The sequence below is a fragment of the Lipotes vexillifer genome, unplaced genomic scaffold (genome assembly GCF_000442215.2).
Source record: "Lipotes vexillifer unplaced genomic scaffold, Lipotes_vexillifer_v1.1 scaffold628, whole genome shotgun sequence".
In the NCBI taxonomy this organism is placed as follows: Eukaryota; Metazoa; Chordata; class Mammalia; order Artiodactyla; family Lipotidae; genus Lipotes; species Lipotes vexillifer.
Window position 1 is genome coordinate 1,848,092 of NW_006779395.1, and position 18,411 is coordinate 1,866,502.

At 39.6% G+C, this 18,411-nt stretch overlaps 1 protein-coding gene across 1 annotated transcript in view; it reads right to left on the bottom strand.

Moving 5' to 3' along the window:
- The window catches only part of ANKRD26 (ankyrin repeat domain 26), an 87,479-nt gene that overhangs the window by 65,282 nt on the left and 3,786 nt on the right, over positions 1-18,411 (bottom strand). The window contains 5 exon segments of the mRNA XM_007452583.1: positions 1,269-1,302; positions 5,298-5,368; positions 9,196-9,302; positions 13,180-13,353; positions 13,515-13,629. Of these exon segments, the coding sequence (XP_007452645.1) occupies positions 1,269-1,302; positions 5,298-5,368; positions 9,196-9,302; positions 13,180-13,353; positions 13,515-13,629 (501 nt within the window).

Sequence of the window (18,411 nt, forward strand, 5' to 3'; positions counted from 1 at the left end):
ATGCTCGCCTCCCAAATCACCATTGTGCCTCACCCCTGAGGCCTGCTCAATGGCAGCCTCCAAGCTTTAAGATTTCAGCCTGTGAAGGCAATGATTCCTGAATCAAGGATGGGCTCGGGACTTCCCTGGTGGCACAGTAGTTAAGAATCCACCTGCCAATGCAGGGGACATGGGTTCGAGCCCTGGTCTGGGAAGATCCCACATGCCCCGGAGCAACTAAGCCCATGCGCTACACTATTGAGCCTGCGCTCTAGAGCCCATGAGCCACAGCTACTGAGCCCATGTGCCACAACTACTGAAGCCTGAGCACTCCGCAACAAGAGAAGCCACTGCAATGAGAAGCCCGTGCACCACAACGAAGAGTAGCCCCCGCTCGCCGCAACTAGAGAAAGCCCGCACGCAGCAACTAAGACCCAATGTAGCCAAAAATAAACAAATAAACAAATTTATTTATTAAAAAAAAAAAAAGAAAAGAAAAAAGACTCTAGGAAAAAAGGAAAAACTTCAGAAAACCAGGCAAGAGTACTACCCTGAAGGGAAAACCAAAACCAGACTGGGAAGGCAGTAAGTAGAGAAATCAACTAGACAGATGCTCTATGTAGATGTTGAATTTAATTAACATAACATGGTCTATAGGCAGATACTCTTCTCTTAGAGAAAACTAATTCACCTTATGGAGAGTAGACATCGTTATATCTAAGAAGACTTGCCTAATGAGGTCTTGCTTGTATAAAACCCTATGGTTCTGAGGCCTCAGCTACCTGGGATCTGCCATAACACCTTAATGGTAAATACAAGGTACTAGTTACCACTGCAATTGTCAAATATATCAGGACAAAGGCTTGGACTAACCAGGCTTCTTAGGAAAACTCTAGATCAGAGTTAATACATAACTAAATTTGACTTTCTAAGTTGATCTGATTTGGGTCTGTATCCTGACCCCAGTGCTACACGGGTACTTATCAATCTCTGCTGAGGGACCTCAGAGTGGGTGTGGGGCTGACCGTCACATCACAGGTCAGCAACTTGTTGACTATGGAATCATGGGTCAATTAACCAAGCCCTCTGAACCACAGCTGCCTAATTAATTAAAGTAAGCTATATAGCACAGCTACTTTGCAAAGCAGTTGTGATGACTCTATGATGTAACAAATTTAAGCACATAATACAGTATCTAACCCAGAGTAGAACACTCAACAAACATTAGTTTCTTTTCTCCATATTCCCTTAGTTAAACACACAAGTTTTAAAAATCCATAAAATCCTACCTGCTTAAAGACTCTTCTTCAGAACTCTCACCCACTATTAAAGGAAAAAGTAAAACACATTTTAAATGAACAATAGAAAAATACAGAATATTAAAAGTGTAAGACTGATGCTTTGTTAAAAAGTATTCCTCTGCGGGCTTCCCTGGTGGCGCGGTGTTTGAGAATCCGCCTGCCAATGCAGGGGACACGGGTTCAAGCCCTGGTCCAGGAAAATCCCACATGCCGCGGAGCAACTAAGCTCGTGCGCCACACTACTGAGCCTGCGCTCTAGAGCCCGCGAGCCACAACTACTGAGCCCACGTGCTGCAACTACTGAAGCCTGCACGCCTAGAGCCTGTGCTCCGCAACAGAAGCCACCACAATGAGAAGCCCACATGACGCAACAAAGGGTAGCCCCCACTCCCGCAACTAGAGAAAGCCCGCGTGCAGCAACGAAGACTCAACGCAGCCAAAAATAAAATTAATTAATTAATTAATTTTTAAAAAAAGTATTCCTTTGGAACCACACCTAGAGAGTATACTAGAGTGAATGCCGATTATACCACTGCCAGGCAATTATGCATGAGAGCCATTTCCCCACCTTTACATTTATGAAATGCAAAAAAAAAAAAAAAAAAAAAAGAACAGTACTTATCAAAATTTGATACCTAAAAGTGAAGTGCTGTTTACAATGACCATAATCCTAACCAAACTGTGAGACTGACAGAAAATGATATCATTAGTAGAATCAGTGCCATAAACTGACAATAGCAAACTTAAATAGCGTGATATTCCTGGACTTCCATCACTCAGAGCAGTGCATAGAGAATACATGTATTTTGCCATCACGTAACACAACTTCTCCGGCTCTTCAGTTCAGGGTGAAAACGCCCTGTCACAAGGGAAGCCTGGTCTACAGGCACTGTACTTTAGAGCATGGCAGAACACAGGAAACAAACTCTTTCTGGCCCTATTTCCAATTGCAAGATAAGCATGAAAGACTTTGTAATTCCAGTTTTATAAAGGATAATCTCCTGAAAGGGAGGCAGGGAAGGGCAAATGGGGTCAACTGGATGGTGAGGATGGAGAAGTTGAATTATTTTTAAGTTTTAAATATATATACATTTTAAAAGTATAATCTCTTGAGACTGTGTCCTTCCATTGCTCAAGAGTCTATCTGGACCCACCACATAGAGCAGCACGGTCCAAACAGTTAGTGCTGTGTAGTAGTGAGGGATGTCATTTTTCTCAACCCTTCCCATTATGTGGCAAATGATTATAGAAATCATGCTTCTTCAGCTTGTAAGGCATATGTCATCGTATCTTAAGCTGATGAACGAAAAAAGGGAGGGAGGGAAGGAGGGAGGGAGAGACTCTGGTACTGCTGGACAACATTTCACATGTGTTGTCATATCTGATGCTGGGGGAATGAAGCACATGCAGTAACTCCACGGGGAGAGGACACCTGCAAGCTTGCACCTGGTTTCCTGCAGACTTCGCACCGTGCGCCTTTTCCCTTTGCTGATTTTGCTTGGTATTCTTTCACTGTAATAAATCACAAGCATGAGTACAACCACATGCTGAGTCCTGGGAGTTCTATGGAAGAGCCGAACCTGGTGTGGTTTGGGGAACCTCTCAAACAGTTGCATTGTTTACATGAAGTCTGTATTATTTGGGTTGATGTGTTATATGTGATTACAGTCAGGTTATTTCACAGAATAACCTTCCTCAAATCTGTTTTTCTTGATATTTGCCTTGGAGATTCCTGTATTTCTATATCCATTTGAATAAAGGCATAAAAGGGATAGATGAAACAGTGACGTCAGAAACTAATTGAAACAAGCAACAATCCTATTTCAACCAGAAAAAAACCAAAGAATTCTTTTTTTTTTTTTTGCGGTATGCAGGCCTCTCACTGTTGTGGCCTCTCCCGTTGCGGACCACAGGCTCCGGACGCGCAGGCTCAGTGGCCATGGCTCACGGGCCCAGCCGCTCCATGGCATGTGGGATCTTCCCGGACTGGGACATTGGCAGGCGGACTCTCAACCACTGCGCCACCAGGGAAGCCCAAAACCAAAGAATTCTGATGATTGATAATATGTTCTAAAGTATGAAAGTTCCTATAAAGAAAATGAAAAGATCAGTTAATTTTCTCCAACTAAGCAGGGTTTAATTCCTCACAGTTGACTCCCAGGTTTTTTGTTTTATTTTTGTTTTTGTTTTTGTGGCCACACCGAGTGGCATGCAGGATCTCAGTTCCCCAGGGATCAAACCCATGCCCCCTGCAGTGGAAGCAAGGAGTCTTAACCACTAGACCACCAGGGAAGTCCCACTCCCAGATTTTGACAACTCTGGGAAGACGTGGGCAAGAGTACTCACCAGGCCAGACTGACCCTGCGTGGGCAGCTGCCGCTGTTATGAAAAACTTAGGTAGGACCTTGGTAGATGTGATAATTTTTCCATATTTGGATATCAGAAGTACCACTCTTGTAAAAAGTAGATGTTATGACTCTTAAATTGTCCTTATGAAAAGGTTACCACCAAAGAACTTTTAAGAGTCAAATCCAACTTTCTTTTCAGTAAGTTTACTTGATACTCCCTCCTTGAAATTTTCATTTAAAAAAATTTTTGCAACATCACCACCATTCTCTCCTACTTTTCTTTTTTTTGTTTTTCCTTTTTAATTTTTATTTTGAATGAGTTTTATTTAGCGCACTCAGATGAACAAACATAGGAACTGATCTACCACGCGCCACAACTAGAGAGAAGCCCGTACGCTGCAACAAGGGGCCTGCACGCCACAACTAAGACCTGACGCAGCCAAAATAAATAAATATTAAAAAAAAAAAAATAGAAACTGATCTATGTGGAATAATGCTACTTCCCTCCATCTCAAGACCCTCAGTCCTCAGTTAAGGGCTTTGTAATTCCACTGACATCTTTTTGTCATTGGCTGGTACTCAAATTCCTTGAGGAGGATCCCTGCAGTATGTGACTCAGATTGTCCCCAGGAGACCTTCCCTTTGTCCCGCTGTGGAGCTCAGTGCCTGCCCTACTTTTCTCCAGCCCCTCCTCAAGTGTTCTTTACCAACCATCCCCACAGCACCCTTTCTGCACCAGCCCCTCTCTAATGTGTAAAACCAACCTACGGAAGTTCTTTGATGGACAGAGGTCTGCTATGTTAGAGGTGTCCTCATACAGATTGTACAACGCGCTAGGTGCCACATCTAGGGAACGTGATAGTGTTTTCCTTAATGTGAAGTATTTTTGTGCTTTTATTAGAATTTGCTGAGTCTCCAGTTGGGCTATTTGAATATTATGATAATCCTTTAACTAATGGCAACAGAGCATCTCGTTCTAACAAAATTATAGTGTCATGACAATTATCCAACACACAGAAGAAAACATCTGGTTCTAATGAAGTCAGCCTATCTCACTCTGTTTGGACTTGTGAGGAATGGAGTTGGTAATAGCGAGACCTCGCTGGTACAATAATATGGAAAATAACCAGTGCTTCTCTACCAGGCATTGCTTTTCTGACTTCTGTACTATCGGTAGGTATCTTTCAAAAATAATCTCTTCTTGGTACGCTGCACACTGGCTCAGCTTTGCAGTTCTTCTTGTTTGCCATTTGTTTAAAGTACCAGGAAGGTACTGTTGAGTTCCCAGGCTTAAAGATGGTAACTTTTTTAGTGAGGCTAATCACTATACAATAACTAATATTCATGTGATTATAGAGGAAACATACAACATACTAACCAAAAAATCTTTTTTCTTATTTACACAAAGATATAATACGGGATTTTAGGGGCCATGATTAAATATGTGGATTTCTTTTCAGACAATACTGTCTCTGATTTTAAATTACCTACAATTAACTTCTTAAACAATTCTGAATACTAGACGATTAAGAAATTAATTTAAAAAATAAAAATATACATGCAGTTTACACACTGGTTTTTTTCATTGCTTTTTCATTATTAAAACTTCCTCACTCTTACTTTATCTATGGTAGGGTCACCAAGAGTAATTCACTATCAGACATCTTACCTGGGTTGCTATTTTGAGAAGGAGTTTTAGGTCTCTTTTCTTCTTTATATTCAGAAATCAGTTGGCGATTGCTATGTATTAAAAATGTGATAAATAATATTACTATTTTAATACTAATATGAAAAACAATTACCAAATATATTAAATTCTTAGATCACTTCAGACAATGTCAGAGCTATTATCAAAACTTCAATTGTGGGACTTCCCTGGTGGTGCAGTGATTAAGAATCCGCCTGCCATTGCAGGGGACACGGGTTCGAGCCCTGGTCCGAGAAGATCCCACATGCCGCGGAGCAACTAAGCCCGTGCGCCACAACTACTGAGCCGGAGCTCTAGAGCTCACAAGCCACTGCTGAGCCCACGCACCGCAACTACTGAAGCCCACACGCCTAGAGCCCCAACTCCACAACAAGAGAAGCCACCGCGATGAGAAGCCCACCCACCGCAACAAAGAGTAGCCTCCGCTCACCGCAACCAGAGGAAGCCCGCGTGGAGCAACAAAGACCCAATGCAACCAAAAATAAATAATATATAAATTAATTTTAAAAAATCATATTAAAAACCCAATGTGTGTGTCTTTTCATAGGTTTAACATTCTAATGTTGCAGTTTTCAGGAAAAATGTCAGTAATCAGGGTGATTAGCTGTCCTTTCTTTGTGGTTTGTAATTCAGGGACTCGCAGCTATTCTATAATTTGTAACTGAATTTATTTATAAATATATGACCTCATTAAATTAGATAACATAACTGTCCCCCATTATCGCAGCTAATCACACGAAGAGTAGAAAACTAATCAAAGTCCAGACCTGGCTTGGACCACTACTACTCCTTCTCTACCTACTCAAACTCTGAACCAACAGATCTTTCTTAGAATGATGCTTAAGCTCCATGTTCATCTCCAATTCACTTGGAAGATATAACCCTACTTTTACAATGGATGCTGACAAGTCCTGGACAGGGCTTACCTCTCCTAATGCCAACTAACCTACTTGAGATTCTGGGATTTCTGGTGAATGGGTTCCTTATGAAGCAGAATCTGAAAATACTTTGAAGGTTGAGGCATATGTAAATCATTTAGAAGATTTTCATTATCATGGAAAACAGATCACTTGAGGGGCCAACCTCAGTTATGGAATCTCAGGCAAGCTGGCACCCCCTACTCCGAGGAGGATGATATGGGACCTTCCACGACCTAAGAAAAAGTGCCCCACAGGATATAAAGCAGCCTTGAGGTTCAGGTCTGGTAACAAAGGAAAAAAGGAAAGTCGGCTCTCTCCTGGCAGGAGCATTTGAACCTCTCTGAAAGCCTAAAACGGTTCCCATTGACATCTGCTAGCAGAAAAGACAAGTAAGAGCCTCAAAGGGTAACTCATCGTGAAGATCTGGGCTAAGATGTGGGCTCTACATAAGGTTTTTGAGTGTGTCGGGGAGGGTGGGTGTGGCTAAAGCTAGGAGGCCCAAGTGCCAGAACTGAGTGCTGGTGCTTTGGAACAGTGAGTGAGCTACAGGCATATGTATGAGAACTAAAAAAGTTGTCACTTTGAAGTCTAAGTGTGCATCACCATGAAGACTGAGGAATCTGGATCAGCAAGGGCATCCTGGGAGCAAAGGTCAATTGTGACCCGACTGCAGGACCGGTTTCTTTTTTCTTTTTTTTCTTTTAAAGTTATTAAAGGTCTTTATAGAGCAACATCCAGACTCCAGATCCAGCTGCCAAGGAGACCCTGCTAAGACCAGTTTTAGTAGCAACACTGCAGCAATAGAATCAATGCAATCAACAGAATGATGAGAATGCCCTTTTTTTCCCCTCCAAATGACTTGTGGAAGAGGACTGTCTCTTTGATCTTAGGGAATCCCTTAGGTTCTTGCAAAATTTAAGAGGGAGAGTATAGAAGTAAGTTCGCAAGAGAAAATATAGGATAGTCTGCTGAACTAAACACTTCAAGACCCAAATAACAAGTTAGAAAAATCAGAGCTGTGACACTACTTGTACCCCATGCATAGGGGTTACACTTGGAATGAAATGGATAATGTTAGGATCTTTAAGGATATAAAGTCTTAAAGTCCTGAGATAAAGAACCCTGTGCCCACTGCTACATCTAACTAGTCTGGCCTTTCAGCTGGTTTCCAGTTGATGATGGGGAACATCTCACCATCATTCCCAAACTGCCTGCACCACACCAGAACTCTCACCTGTCACATAACAAGTAACAGTTAAATTATCTTTAACCACAGTTTAGTGATAACTGGCATTTTAATGTAAACACTTACATATTAAAACCACTAATAAGAGCATATTCTTCTGCAGTCCATCCATAGATATCTTGAGAAAAGACATCAATACCTTGCTGAAGAAGAAGCCTGACTATATTTGTTGATTCATAGTTTACAGCAAGTATGAGGGCTGTTCTAAAATAACAGAGAGATAACTTCACCCTTAGGAACTTTAGCTAACTTACTTTAACAGCTAATTTGATATACTTTACCAAGTTAATATCTTGCCCATCCATGTACAACTGACCATTTACATATTCAAGTGTTCATCTTTGTAAATTACCTCCAAGGCTAAAATGAAGGGACAAAAAAGAAGCCTCCTGTCCCACTCAGATGGCATGTAGAAGAAATTGCTAATTTAAAGCCCTTGATGGACAAGAAACTATGCTGAGGTCACTTATCTGAAGCAGGTGAGTATATAAAGGAAGAATTCCCCATTTCTTCCTTAGTCTGTTATATTATACTTCAAAATCAGCTAGAGGTCAGGCTAAGGAAAAGCTATTTGCAGGCTTAAAACAATAATATTAATAATAATGAAATAAAAATAGTCATGGTTGCAGTTAATGATGCTGATAAGCATGCGCTAGGCACTAAATGAAATACTATATATGTAATCTTTCTTCCACACAACCACCCTTGGAGGATATACTACTATCTTCCTTTTCATATCAGGAAACATATTTGCTGATAATAAGTAACGTTTCCAAGGTCATACAGCTAATAAGTAGGAAAACTAGGAATTAAACCCAGTCTGAATCTAAAGCCCATCACTTTCCTCCTTATCACCCACCTATGACTTGTCTTCATTGAAGGAAATGTTTATCCAATTAAAGCTATCTTTCTTCCTTCTACCTTCACCAATTAAAAATAAGGACATCAAAATGTACTAGAAATGGGGCTTCCCTGGTGGCGCAGTGGTTGAGAGTCCGCCTGCCGATTCAGGGGACACGGGTTCGTGCCCCGGTCCGGGAGGATCCCACATGCTGCGGAGCAGCTGGGCCCGTGAGCCACAGCCGCTGGGCCTGCGCGTCTGGAGCCTGTGCCCCGCAACGGGAGAGGCCACAACAGTGAGAGGCCCGCATACCACAAAAAAAAAAAAAAAAGTACTAGAAATGAAAAAGGATAAAAGCTGATGAGCCCAAAGTATCTGGTAATAGTGATTAACAATCACTTAGTGATAACCTAATATCATCAGTACTCTTCAAAGAAAGTAATTTAAAGCAGAGTCACCCCAAAGACATGCATCTTTTAAGGAAAAATATATACAAAGTAGAGGTTAAAAAATTATTATAAAAGAATTAAGAAATTCAATACTGTGTCATAAGGTAAATTAAAAAGTAGAATCCATATTTTATAAAGCTAATAAAACTAATACGAAATCCCTTAGCTATTATAAGATCGTATGACCAAAAAAAGAAAAAAATCAGGTTGCAAATGACATCAGTCAATATTATAAAGGAATATGAATCCTGCTATATATTATTTTTCATGATACACAGAGTAATTGCTTTTCGACCTGATGTGTTGATTATACATTAATCGTCTTCTTACTAATCTAATCTTTCTGTCACCAGTCTAGAACAGCACTAAGGTTTTTAAAAAGAAAAAGAACAAACTACTGTACCTTTTCATCTTATCAACTACATGTATATTTGCTTCTTTCTTTACTAAAAATTCCACCATTTGCTGATTGTTTTCACTTACAGCAAGTAAAAGTGGTGTAAGGTCCTCCTGTAAAACAGCAGAAACACTTTATATAGAATGTACAAAGTTACATATTTCTAAACTGAATTTTAAAACTTATAATAGATTCTCTGAACTTAAACATCTAATATAGAAAGTAAATAAAAAGGAGCCCCTTCCTTCTCACCCACCCTGTGCTGCTTTCTTCTCTTTAAAATGCTCCTCATTTCTTCACATGATTAACTGCAAAGTCATTCTCTAAAACTCACTCCCAACATTTACCGGTTCCAAGGATCTTTGCTTCTATCACAGTATTTATCAGGTATACTGTAGTTATTTTATTGCTCTATACTAGTCTATACACTCTAAACACTCCTCCAGAGATAATCATTTAACTATTAAATCAACTGCATATTTTAGGAACAATGCTGAGGAGAAAGATATAATATCGTATGCAACATGCATAACCTATCCAACGATAACCAATTAACCTCATAAGGTTTACAGACATTCCAATGGGAATATGATTCTTCACATGAACATGTAAAGAAAAAGTTTTTTTAAAAAACCAACTTATAAATTCTAACTTGAAAAATTCAACCCCATTCTTAAGAGATTCTTTTAAAATATGAAATAGATTATAAATTAATGACTGTTTTAAAATCTAGAAATATTTAGCAAAATAAACTGTAATACAGGAACTGGAAACACAGATGCTTATGGAGGCAAAGTAGGTGACCCAAGTAAGTGAAGAACCCAGCAAACCGGAGAACACACCCCATACAGAAGGGGCACCCTTTGCACGGCAGACCAAACAGTAGCGTGGGCTCAAGGGGGACCAGATTGGATTCCTTAAGAGAAGCCTGAAATGCAGATTTCTGAATGAGTCTCCTCAATTTTAAATGCTGACTCAATTTGTGGAGGAAAGCTAAACACATCCAGGGGCCACGTTTAGTCTATAGCTCACTTGTGTTTTTATGTTTGCTATGAGTTTTTCCAAACGGGTGGATATAAAGCAAATATTTGCATGTAAAATCATTCCTTTCTTTAGTATCATGTGTTTTACAAAAAAAAAGTGGGTCCCAACATGTAATAAAAATTGCTATTAAGATTCATAATACCCACTTCAAGAATGTTTCCAATGCCTGTTAAAACTACAATCTATTTCTATAATTCTCCCTGATGTTAACCAAATGGATAATTGGTTCATAAGACTGCTGAAACTAAATTATTAAAACAATTCCTATCTGTACTGTTACTAACTTCATGGGTTTTGATGTTTAAAACTATCATCTTGCTTATGCCAGGGTGCAGTGAACCTAACAGACACACTGCAAGAGTCTGTCATGCAGCTTTCACCAAAAGAAGGCTCATGCTTTACTATTACTGCAGTCAGGAAAACCCTGTTTGTGATAAACATCGGCTGACCTAATGACCTGGATGATAACAAAAGGTGCAAAACTCGCAAAGGGTCATACTCTACTTATTAAATGAGTCACCATAAGCAAATTTCTAAAGACTCTCTGAGTGCCAGTGAATGATTAGTGGTTGGAAGGAAAAAGGAGTTATTCTTCAAGCTAATAGATATTGCCAATAATATCCCTTTTACCTTCTCAATCACAGAGGCAGAGAAAGATAAAAGTCAGGCTAATATTGTTGGAAAGGAGGGAGTTGATGGAAGTAGCATCTATCAAACTCCAACCCTTCTAGAGATTTCTTATTTTTGAGATCTGTGAATTTATAAATCACACCAAGGGCCGTATCAGAATCTCGAGGAAATATTTCCAAACACACATGTCCGGGCCTTCCTAGATTTATTCAATCAAAATCTTCAGGGGAGAGCCTAGGCTTGTAAATTTTTTATAAGTTCTCCCAGGTGACTGTGGGTCACGAGCAGAATTCTAGCTGAGAATTAGTGTAGCAACCATGTCAGTCTCATCTCCTACCCACATGGCCAATTCCTTTTCTCAGTTGAGGATTTGAAAAAAAAAAAGAGAAAAGTGTTAGAGATAAGAGTCACCAAAACTACATTTAATTTTTCTGGGTAAATAGGTAGAACAGGGACGAGTAAACTCAAAATGCAACTTGATCTCATTACTTATAAACCCTTTACTTCCCATCAAGACATTCTAGATTTGAGAGCAGAGTCTAGACTCTTACCTAAGTGGCTGTTTCTGCCAAAACAAGATAATATGTCAGTTAATTATTTGTCCTTCTCCCTTATTTCCCACTTAATCACCACACGTTCACTGCCAATCTGATTTCCTCTGAGTCCTCCTAAAATCGATCTCTAGGCAAGGTTACAATTCACTTAGGCTCTTTCCCAAAAGAAAAATTATTATCCCTGAAACCTGAAAAGAACTTTGCCTAAATACATAAACTGAAGGGGAAAAACCCCCCAAAAAACCTCTTCTTGGCATTTCCTAACTGCCAAATTTCCAAATTGGCCTGCATATTTCTTTTTTTTTAAATTTACTTATTAAATTTATTTATTTATTTATTTTTGGCTGCATTGGGTCTTCGTTGCTGCGTGTGGGCTTTCTCTAGTCGCGGTGAGCGGGGGCTACTCTTCCTTGTGGTGCGCAGGCTTTTCATTGCAGTGGCTTCTCTTGTTGCGGAGCACAGGCTCTAGGGGCGCAGGCTCAGTAGTTGTGGCTCACGAGATTAGTTGCTCCGCGGCATGTGGGATTTTCCTGGACCAGGGCTCGAACCCGTGTCTCCTGCATTGGCAGGCAGATTCTTAACCACTGCACCACCAGGGAAGCCCGGCCTGCACATTTCAACTGCTCTCTCCTTTTCCTTTTCCTTTTTCCCTCTGAAGCCTTAGGCAATGAGAGAGAAATCATTTTTACATAAATCATTTTTTAATAAAATAGGAACTTGTCAACAGCAGCAAGATTGCTATTATTGTAAAATGCTTTTGTGTTGTTTGAGTTTTAGGACAAAGTCTATCTCCAAGGCAAGTTTTGCATTTCTGCGTTGTTTTACACTAATCAGGAAAAAAATTTGAGCGGGGGGAAAAATATTTGGGGGAAAAAAAAGGTCTTACCTTTAACAAATGCAATGTTTTCACAAATATCTGCCAGACACATAAAAGAAAGCTATACCCTCTAATGCTTCTTTAGAAATATAATGATTTAAAGTGAAATCTTAGATAAGTTATTTCAAAATATTTTCACTCAGGGAATGCTTGAGCTTCCAAATATGTAAAACTGACCCCATCTATGTCAGCAGAGGGAGTTCCTGGCAGGGCTGCAGCGGGAGGAGGTAATGTGTATCCCAAAGAAAAAGCAGGAACAGCAGCTTCGCCATCACCTACTCCCCATGCACAGCTACAACCCTGCTGAGGAGCCACCCTAGGCTGAGTGTGGAAGACCCCAAGGTGTACATGGTGGACCAAATGGCCACCAGCATAAGTGAACACCCTTGCTGGGTGTCAAACACGACCTGCCCCACTTTCCCCGATCTTAGAACATGGGGTCCTGGAGGGCTCAGGGCCTGCTGCCTGCCCTGGCCACCTGCACTCACCCAGCTCTCCCTGCTGGGTACTGGGTCTCCTTCCTCCTCCCATCCAACCCCAACAGCACCCATTCCCTGAGCCCCTGCAAGCAGCCAGCCCCCACCTCACCTCACTCCCCCCAGGTCTTTGTCTTGTGTGGGCTCTGAGCCCACCACCCACTCCCAGGCATATCCTAATGGGAAGATTTTCCTTCTGGGGTAGAAGGGTGGCTGGGAGACAGAATTGTGCTCTTTCTGTGAGCACCACCTTTCTCCAGCCCGTGACTTGGCTTTGGAGTTGTTTCCATGGTAACAGGCCCTGATGGGTGGTATTCAGGATACATATTATTATAGATAAAACATCTGCAGCTAAAACAAAAAAAAAACCATGTATTGCAAATATTTTGTAAATATAGTTGAGCTATACCTTGTTCCTTGCTTCAATGCTGGCGTCATGTGAAAGCAGCTTTGCTGCGAGTGATATATTCTGATAAAGGGCAGCATAGTGGAGAGCAGTGTTGCCACTTACATCCATGACATTTGGGTCGGCACCATGTTCCAGCAGAATAGTTGCACACTCCTCTTCCTGGCATTGTATGGCCTATAAGTGTTATGTCAAGAAACAGACTGTAAATTCTAGGAATTCAGAGTAAACATTCCAGAAGTTTCACCAATTCGTTATATTTAAATGAGATAAATCCATTTTTATTCTAAGTAGTTAAATCAAATCCATCTCACATTGACATGTTGGCTACTATGTACCTTCATCAGCGCTGTCCTGTTTTCGTTGTCACAGAGGTTAAGCTGGCATTTTCTCTCCACTAGGAGAGTTACCACTGCTGGATGGCCATTGGCACAGGCCAAATGGAGAGCAGTCCTACGAAACCGAGAGGAGTTTTTAGGAAATTGTAGTGCACTATTTCAAAACATACAATTGTTCATGTAATTGAAAACATTTAATAGCATGCTATTCCTATCCCTTTAAAACAAATATTGAGTTTTCTTCTGGAGAAAGAACAATATATATTAGCTCTTCTTACTCTCCACATTAACGAAAGAACAACCTGCTTGAATAGAAAGAGCATGACCTTGAGATTCAGCTCAACTTGGGTTTGAATTTGACTTTAACTGTGTCACTTATTAGCTGTCACTTAGCCTTTCTGTGCCTCAATTTCCTCATCAACAAAATGGGGATAGAGCAGTAGCTATCTCATAGGACACCACTGTGATGCTTAAATGAGAACCCATGCAAAGGGTTTAGAACAGTTCCTCACACAGATAACAGCTCAATAATTATTAGGTAATATTATCATAATTATTGCTATTACTACTATTTTACAAGGGCAATATTTCAGTTAAGTAAAAGGATATTATACCTCTTTTGAAGATATGTCTTGAGGACTAGAGAGAACACTGTACTTCAGTGATTCTAATAGGCTCATTTTCTCACATTTTAACATCTCTGACATTGGAATGAAATTTATAATACACGATGTCTTACAACTATAATTGGTAGCATTTTTTGTCTGTTCGTTTCTCATTTTTCCAGTTGATCTAATTATCATAATGTCTCTGTGCCTAAAGTTGCCATTTTTTTAAATTTAAGTATAGGTGATGTATAATATTATATATTACAGAACTTCCCTGGTGGCGCAGTGGTGAAGAATCCACTTGCCAATGCAGGGGACACAGGTTCGAGCCCCGGTCCCAGAAGATCCCACGTGCCACAAAGCAACTAAGCCCGTGCACCAAAACTACTGAGCCTGCGCTCTAGAACCCGCGAGTCACAGCTACTGAGCCCACACACCTAGAGCCCGTGCTCCGCAACAAGAGAAGCCACCACAATGAGAAGCCCGCGCACCGCAAGGAAAGAGTAACCCCCGCTCGCCACAACTAGAGAAAGCCTGCGCGCAGCAACGAAGAACCAACGCAGCCAAAAATAAAAAAATAATAATAAAATAAAAATTATATATTATAGGGGTACAACATAGTGATTCACAATTTTTAAAGGTTATATACCCCATTTATAGTTATTATAAAATATTGGCCATATTCCCCACGTTGTACAATATATCCTTGTAGCTTATTTTATACCTAATAGTTTGTACCTCTTAATCCCCTACCCCTATCTTGCCCCTCCTCCCTTTCCTCTCCCCACTGGTAACTACTAGTTTGTTCTCTATATCTGTGAGTTGGCAACATTAAAAAAAATTTCTTATTAACATATAAAATAGTGGGGCATCATACAATCCATGGTGCCTTACATTAAATGAAATAATGGTCTATATAACAGGTCTACTGCAGTCCTAGTCACACGGTTGGCACTTAAATAACTTTTAGTTCTTAAAGGCATGATGAGCAATACTGTAAATCACCTATACTTCAATTTTTTAAAAAATAATAAAATAAAGCAGCACGGGGAAAGAGAACTAAAATAACAAGCAAAACAAGAATTTTTTAAAAAGTAATTCTAACTCTGATTTTCAGGAAACTTTAAGCCAAAGGAAATTCAGGATTCAAATGAATAGGAATGGCTCATTTTATTCAATATTTACATTTATAGATTGTGTGAAATTAGACATTTCCAATGATCAATATTAGTACTTAATACCATTATAAATGTTCAAAAGGACAAGTAAAGGTTATCTTTTACAATTTCCTACCTTCAGAAATGCTTCTGTTTGAAAGAAGGGAGAAAAGCTCCAATTGAGACTAAGCCTTAATACTCCAATTTTAAATTTTTCATCTTGATCACGGGGGCAACATGAAGTTTTTAAGGATGAAAGAGTTCTGAGAGATAGATGCAGGGTCCTGAGTAGAAAACATCTGCTACATAATAGGTATTCAAGTTATATTTGATGAACAAATGGATTAAACAATGGATAAACATAACTGGAGAGTTCAATAATTTTTTAACATCTTTATTGGAGCATAATTCCTTTACAATGATTTATTAGTTTCTGCTGTATAACAAAGTGAATCAGCTATATGTATACATATATCCCCATATCCCCTCCCTCTTGCGTTCCCTTCCCCCTCCTTATCCCACCCCTCTAGGTGGTCACAAAGCACGGAGCTGATCTCCCAAGTGATGCAGCTGCTTCCCACTAGCTAGCTATTTTACATTTAGTAGTGTATATATGTCACTGCTACTCTCTCACTTCATCCCAGCCTAACCTTCCCCCTTCCTTGTGTCCTCAAGTTCATTCTCTACGTCTGTGTCTTTACTCCTGTCCTGCTCCTAGGTTCAACAGAACCTTTTTTTTTTTTTTTTTAGATTCCATATCTATGTGTTAGAACATGGTATTTGTTTTTCTCTTTCTGACTTACTTCACTCTGTATGACAGACTCTAGGTCCATTCACCTCACTACAAATAACTCAATTTCACTTCTTTTTATGGCTGAGTAATATCCCATTGTATATATGTGCCACATCTTCTTTCTCCATTCATCTGTCGATGGACACTTAGATTGCTTCCATGTCCTAGCTATTGTAAACAGTGCTGCAATGAACATTGTGGTGCATGACTCTTTTTGAATTATGGTTTTCTCAGGGTATATGTCCAGAAGTGGGTTTGCTGGGTTGTATGGTAGCTCTATTTTTTGTTTTTTAAGGACCCTCCATATTGTTCTCCATAGTGGCTGTATCAATTTACATTCTCACCAACAGTGCAGGAGGGTTCCCTTTTCTCCACACCCTCTCCAGAATTTACTGTTTGTAGATTTTTGATGATGGCCATTCTGACCAGTATGAGGTGATACCTCACTGCAGTTTTGATTTGCATTTCTCTAATGATTAGTGATGCTGAGCATCTTTTCAAGTGTTTGTTGGCAATCTGTATACCTTCTTTGGAGAAATGTCTATTTAGGTCTTCTGCCCATTTCTGGATTGGGTTATTTGTTTTTTTGATATTGAGCTGCATGAGCTGCTTGTATATTTTGGAGATTAATCCTTTGTCAGTTGCTTCGTTTGCAAATATTTTCTCCCATTCTGAGGGTTGTCTTTCCATCTATTTTATGGTTTTCTTTGCTGTGCAAAAGCTTTTAAGTTTCATTAGGTCCCATTTGTTTATTTTTATTTCCATTTCTCTAGGAGGTGGGTCAAAAAGGATCTTGCTGTGAGTTATGTCATAGAGTGTTCTGCCTATGTTTTCCTCTAAGAGTTTCAGAGGAATTTCATTCCTCTAATTTCATTCTTTTACATGTAGCTGTCCAGTTATCCCAGCACAACTTATTGAAGAGGCTGTCTTTTCTCCATTGTATATTCTTGCCTCCTTTATCAAAGATAAGGTGACCATATGTGCGTGGGTTTATCTCTGGGCCTTCTATCCTGTTCCAGTGGTCTATATTTCTGTTTTTGTACCAGTACCATACTGTCTTGATTACTGTAGCTTTGTAGTATAGTCTGAAGTCAGGGAGCCTGATTCCTCCAGTTCCATTTTTCTTTCTCAAGATTGCTTTGGCTATTCAGGGTCTATTGTGTTTCCATACAAATTGTGGAATTCTTTGTTCTAGTTCTGTGAAAAATGCCATTGGTAGTTTGATAGGGATTGCATTTAAACTGTAGTTTGCTTTGGGTAGTACAGTCATTCTCACAATGTTGATTATTCCAATCCAAGAACATGGTATCTCTCTCCATCTGTTTGTATCATCTTTAATTTCTTTCATCAGTGTCTTATAGTTTTCTGCATACAGGTCTTTTGTCTCCATAGGTAGGTTTATTCCTAGGTGTTTTATTCTTTTTGCTGCAATGGTAAATGGGAGTGTTCCCTTAATTTCTCTTTCAGATTTTTCATCATTAGTGTTTAGGAATGTAAGAGATTTCTGTACATTAATTTTGTATCCTGCTACTTTACCAAATTAAATGATTAGCTCTAGTAGCTTTCTAGTAGCATCTTCAGGATTCTCTATGTATAGTATCATGTCATCTGCAAAACAGTGACAGCTTTAATTCTTCTTTTCCGATTTGGATTCCTTTTCTTTTTCTTCTCTGATTGCTGTGGCTAAAACTTCCAAAACTATGTTGAATAACAGTGGTGAGAGTGGGCATCCTTGTCTTGCTCCTGATTTTAGATGAAATGGTTTAAGTTTTTCACCATTGAGAACAATGTTGGCTGTGGGTTTGTCATATATGTCCTTTATTATGTTGAGGTAAGTTCCCTCTATGCCTACTTTCTGGAGAGTTTTTATCATAAACAGGTGTTGAATTTTGTCAAAAGCTTTTTCTGCATCTACTGAGATTATCATATGGTTTTTATTCTTCAGTTGGCTAATATGGTGTGTCACATTGATTGATTTGCGTATATTGAAGAATCCTTGCATTCCTGTGATAAACCCCACTTGATCATGGTGTATGATCCTTTTAATGTGCTGTTGGATTCTGTTTGCTAGTATTTTTTGAGAATTTTTGCATCTATATTCATCAATGATATTGGTCTGTAGTTTTCTTTTTTTGTAGTATCTTTGGCTAGTTTTGGTATCACAGTGATGGTGGCCTCGTAGAATGAGTTTGGGAGTGTTCCTCCCTCTGCTATATTTTGGAAGAATCTGAGAAGGACAGGTGTTAGCTCTTCTGTAAATGTTTGATGGAATTCTCCTGTGAAGCCATCTGGTCCTGGGCTTTTGTTTGTTGGAAGATTTTTTTTTTTTTTTTTTTTTT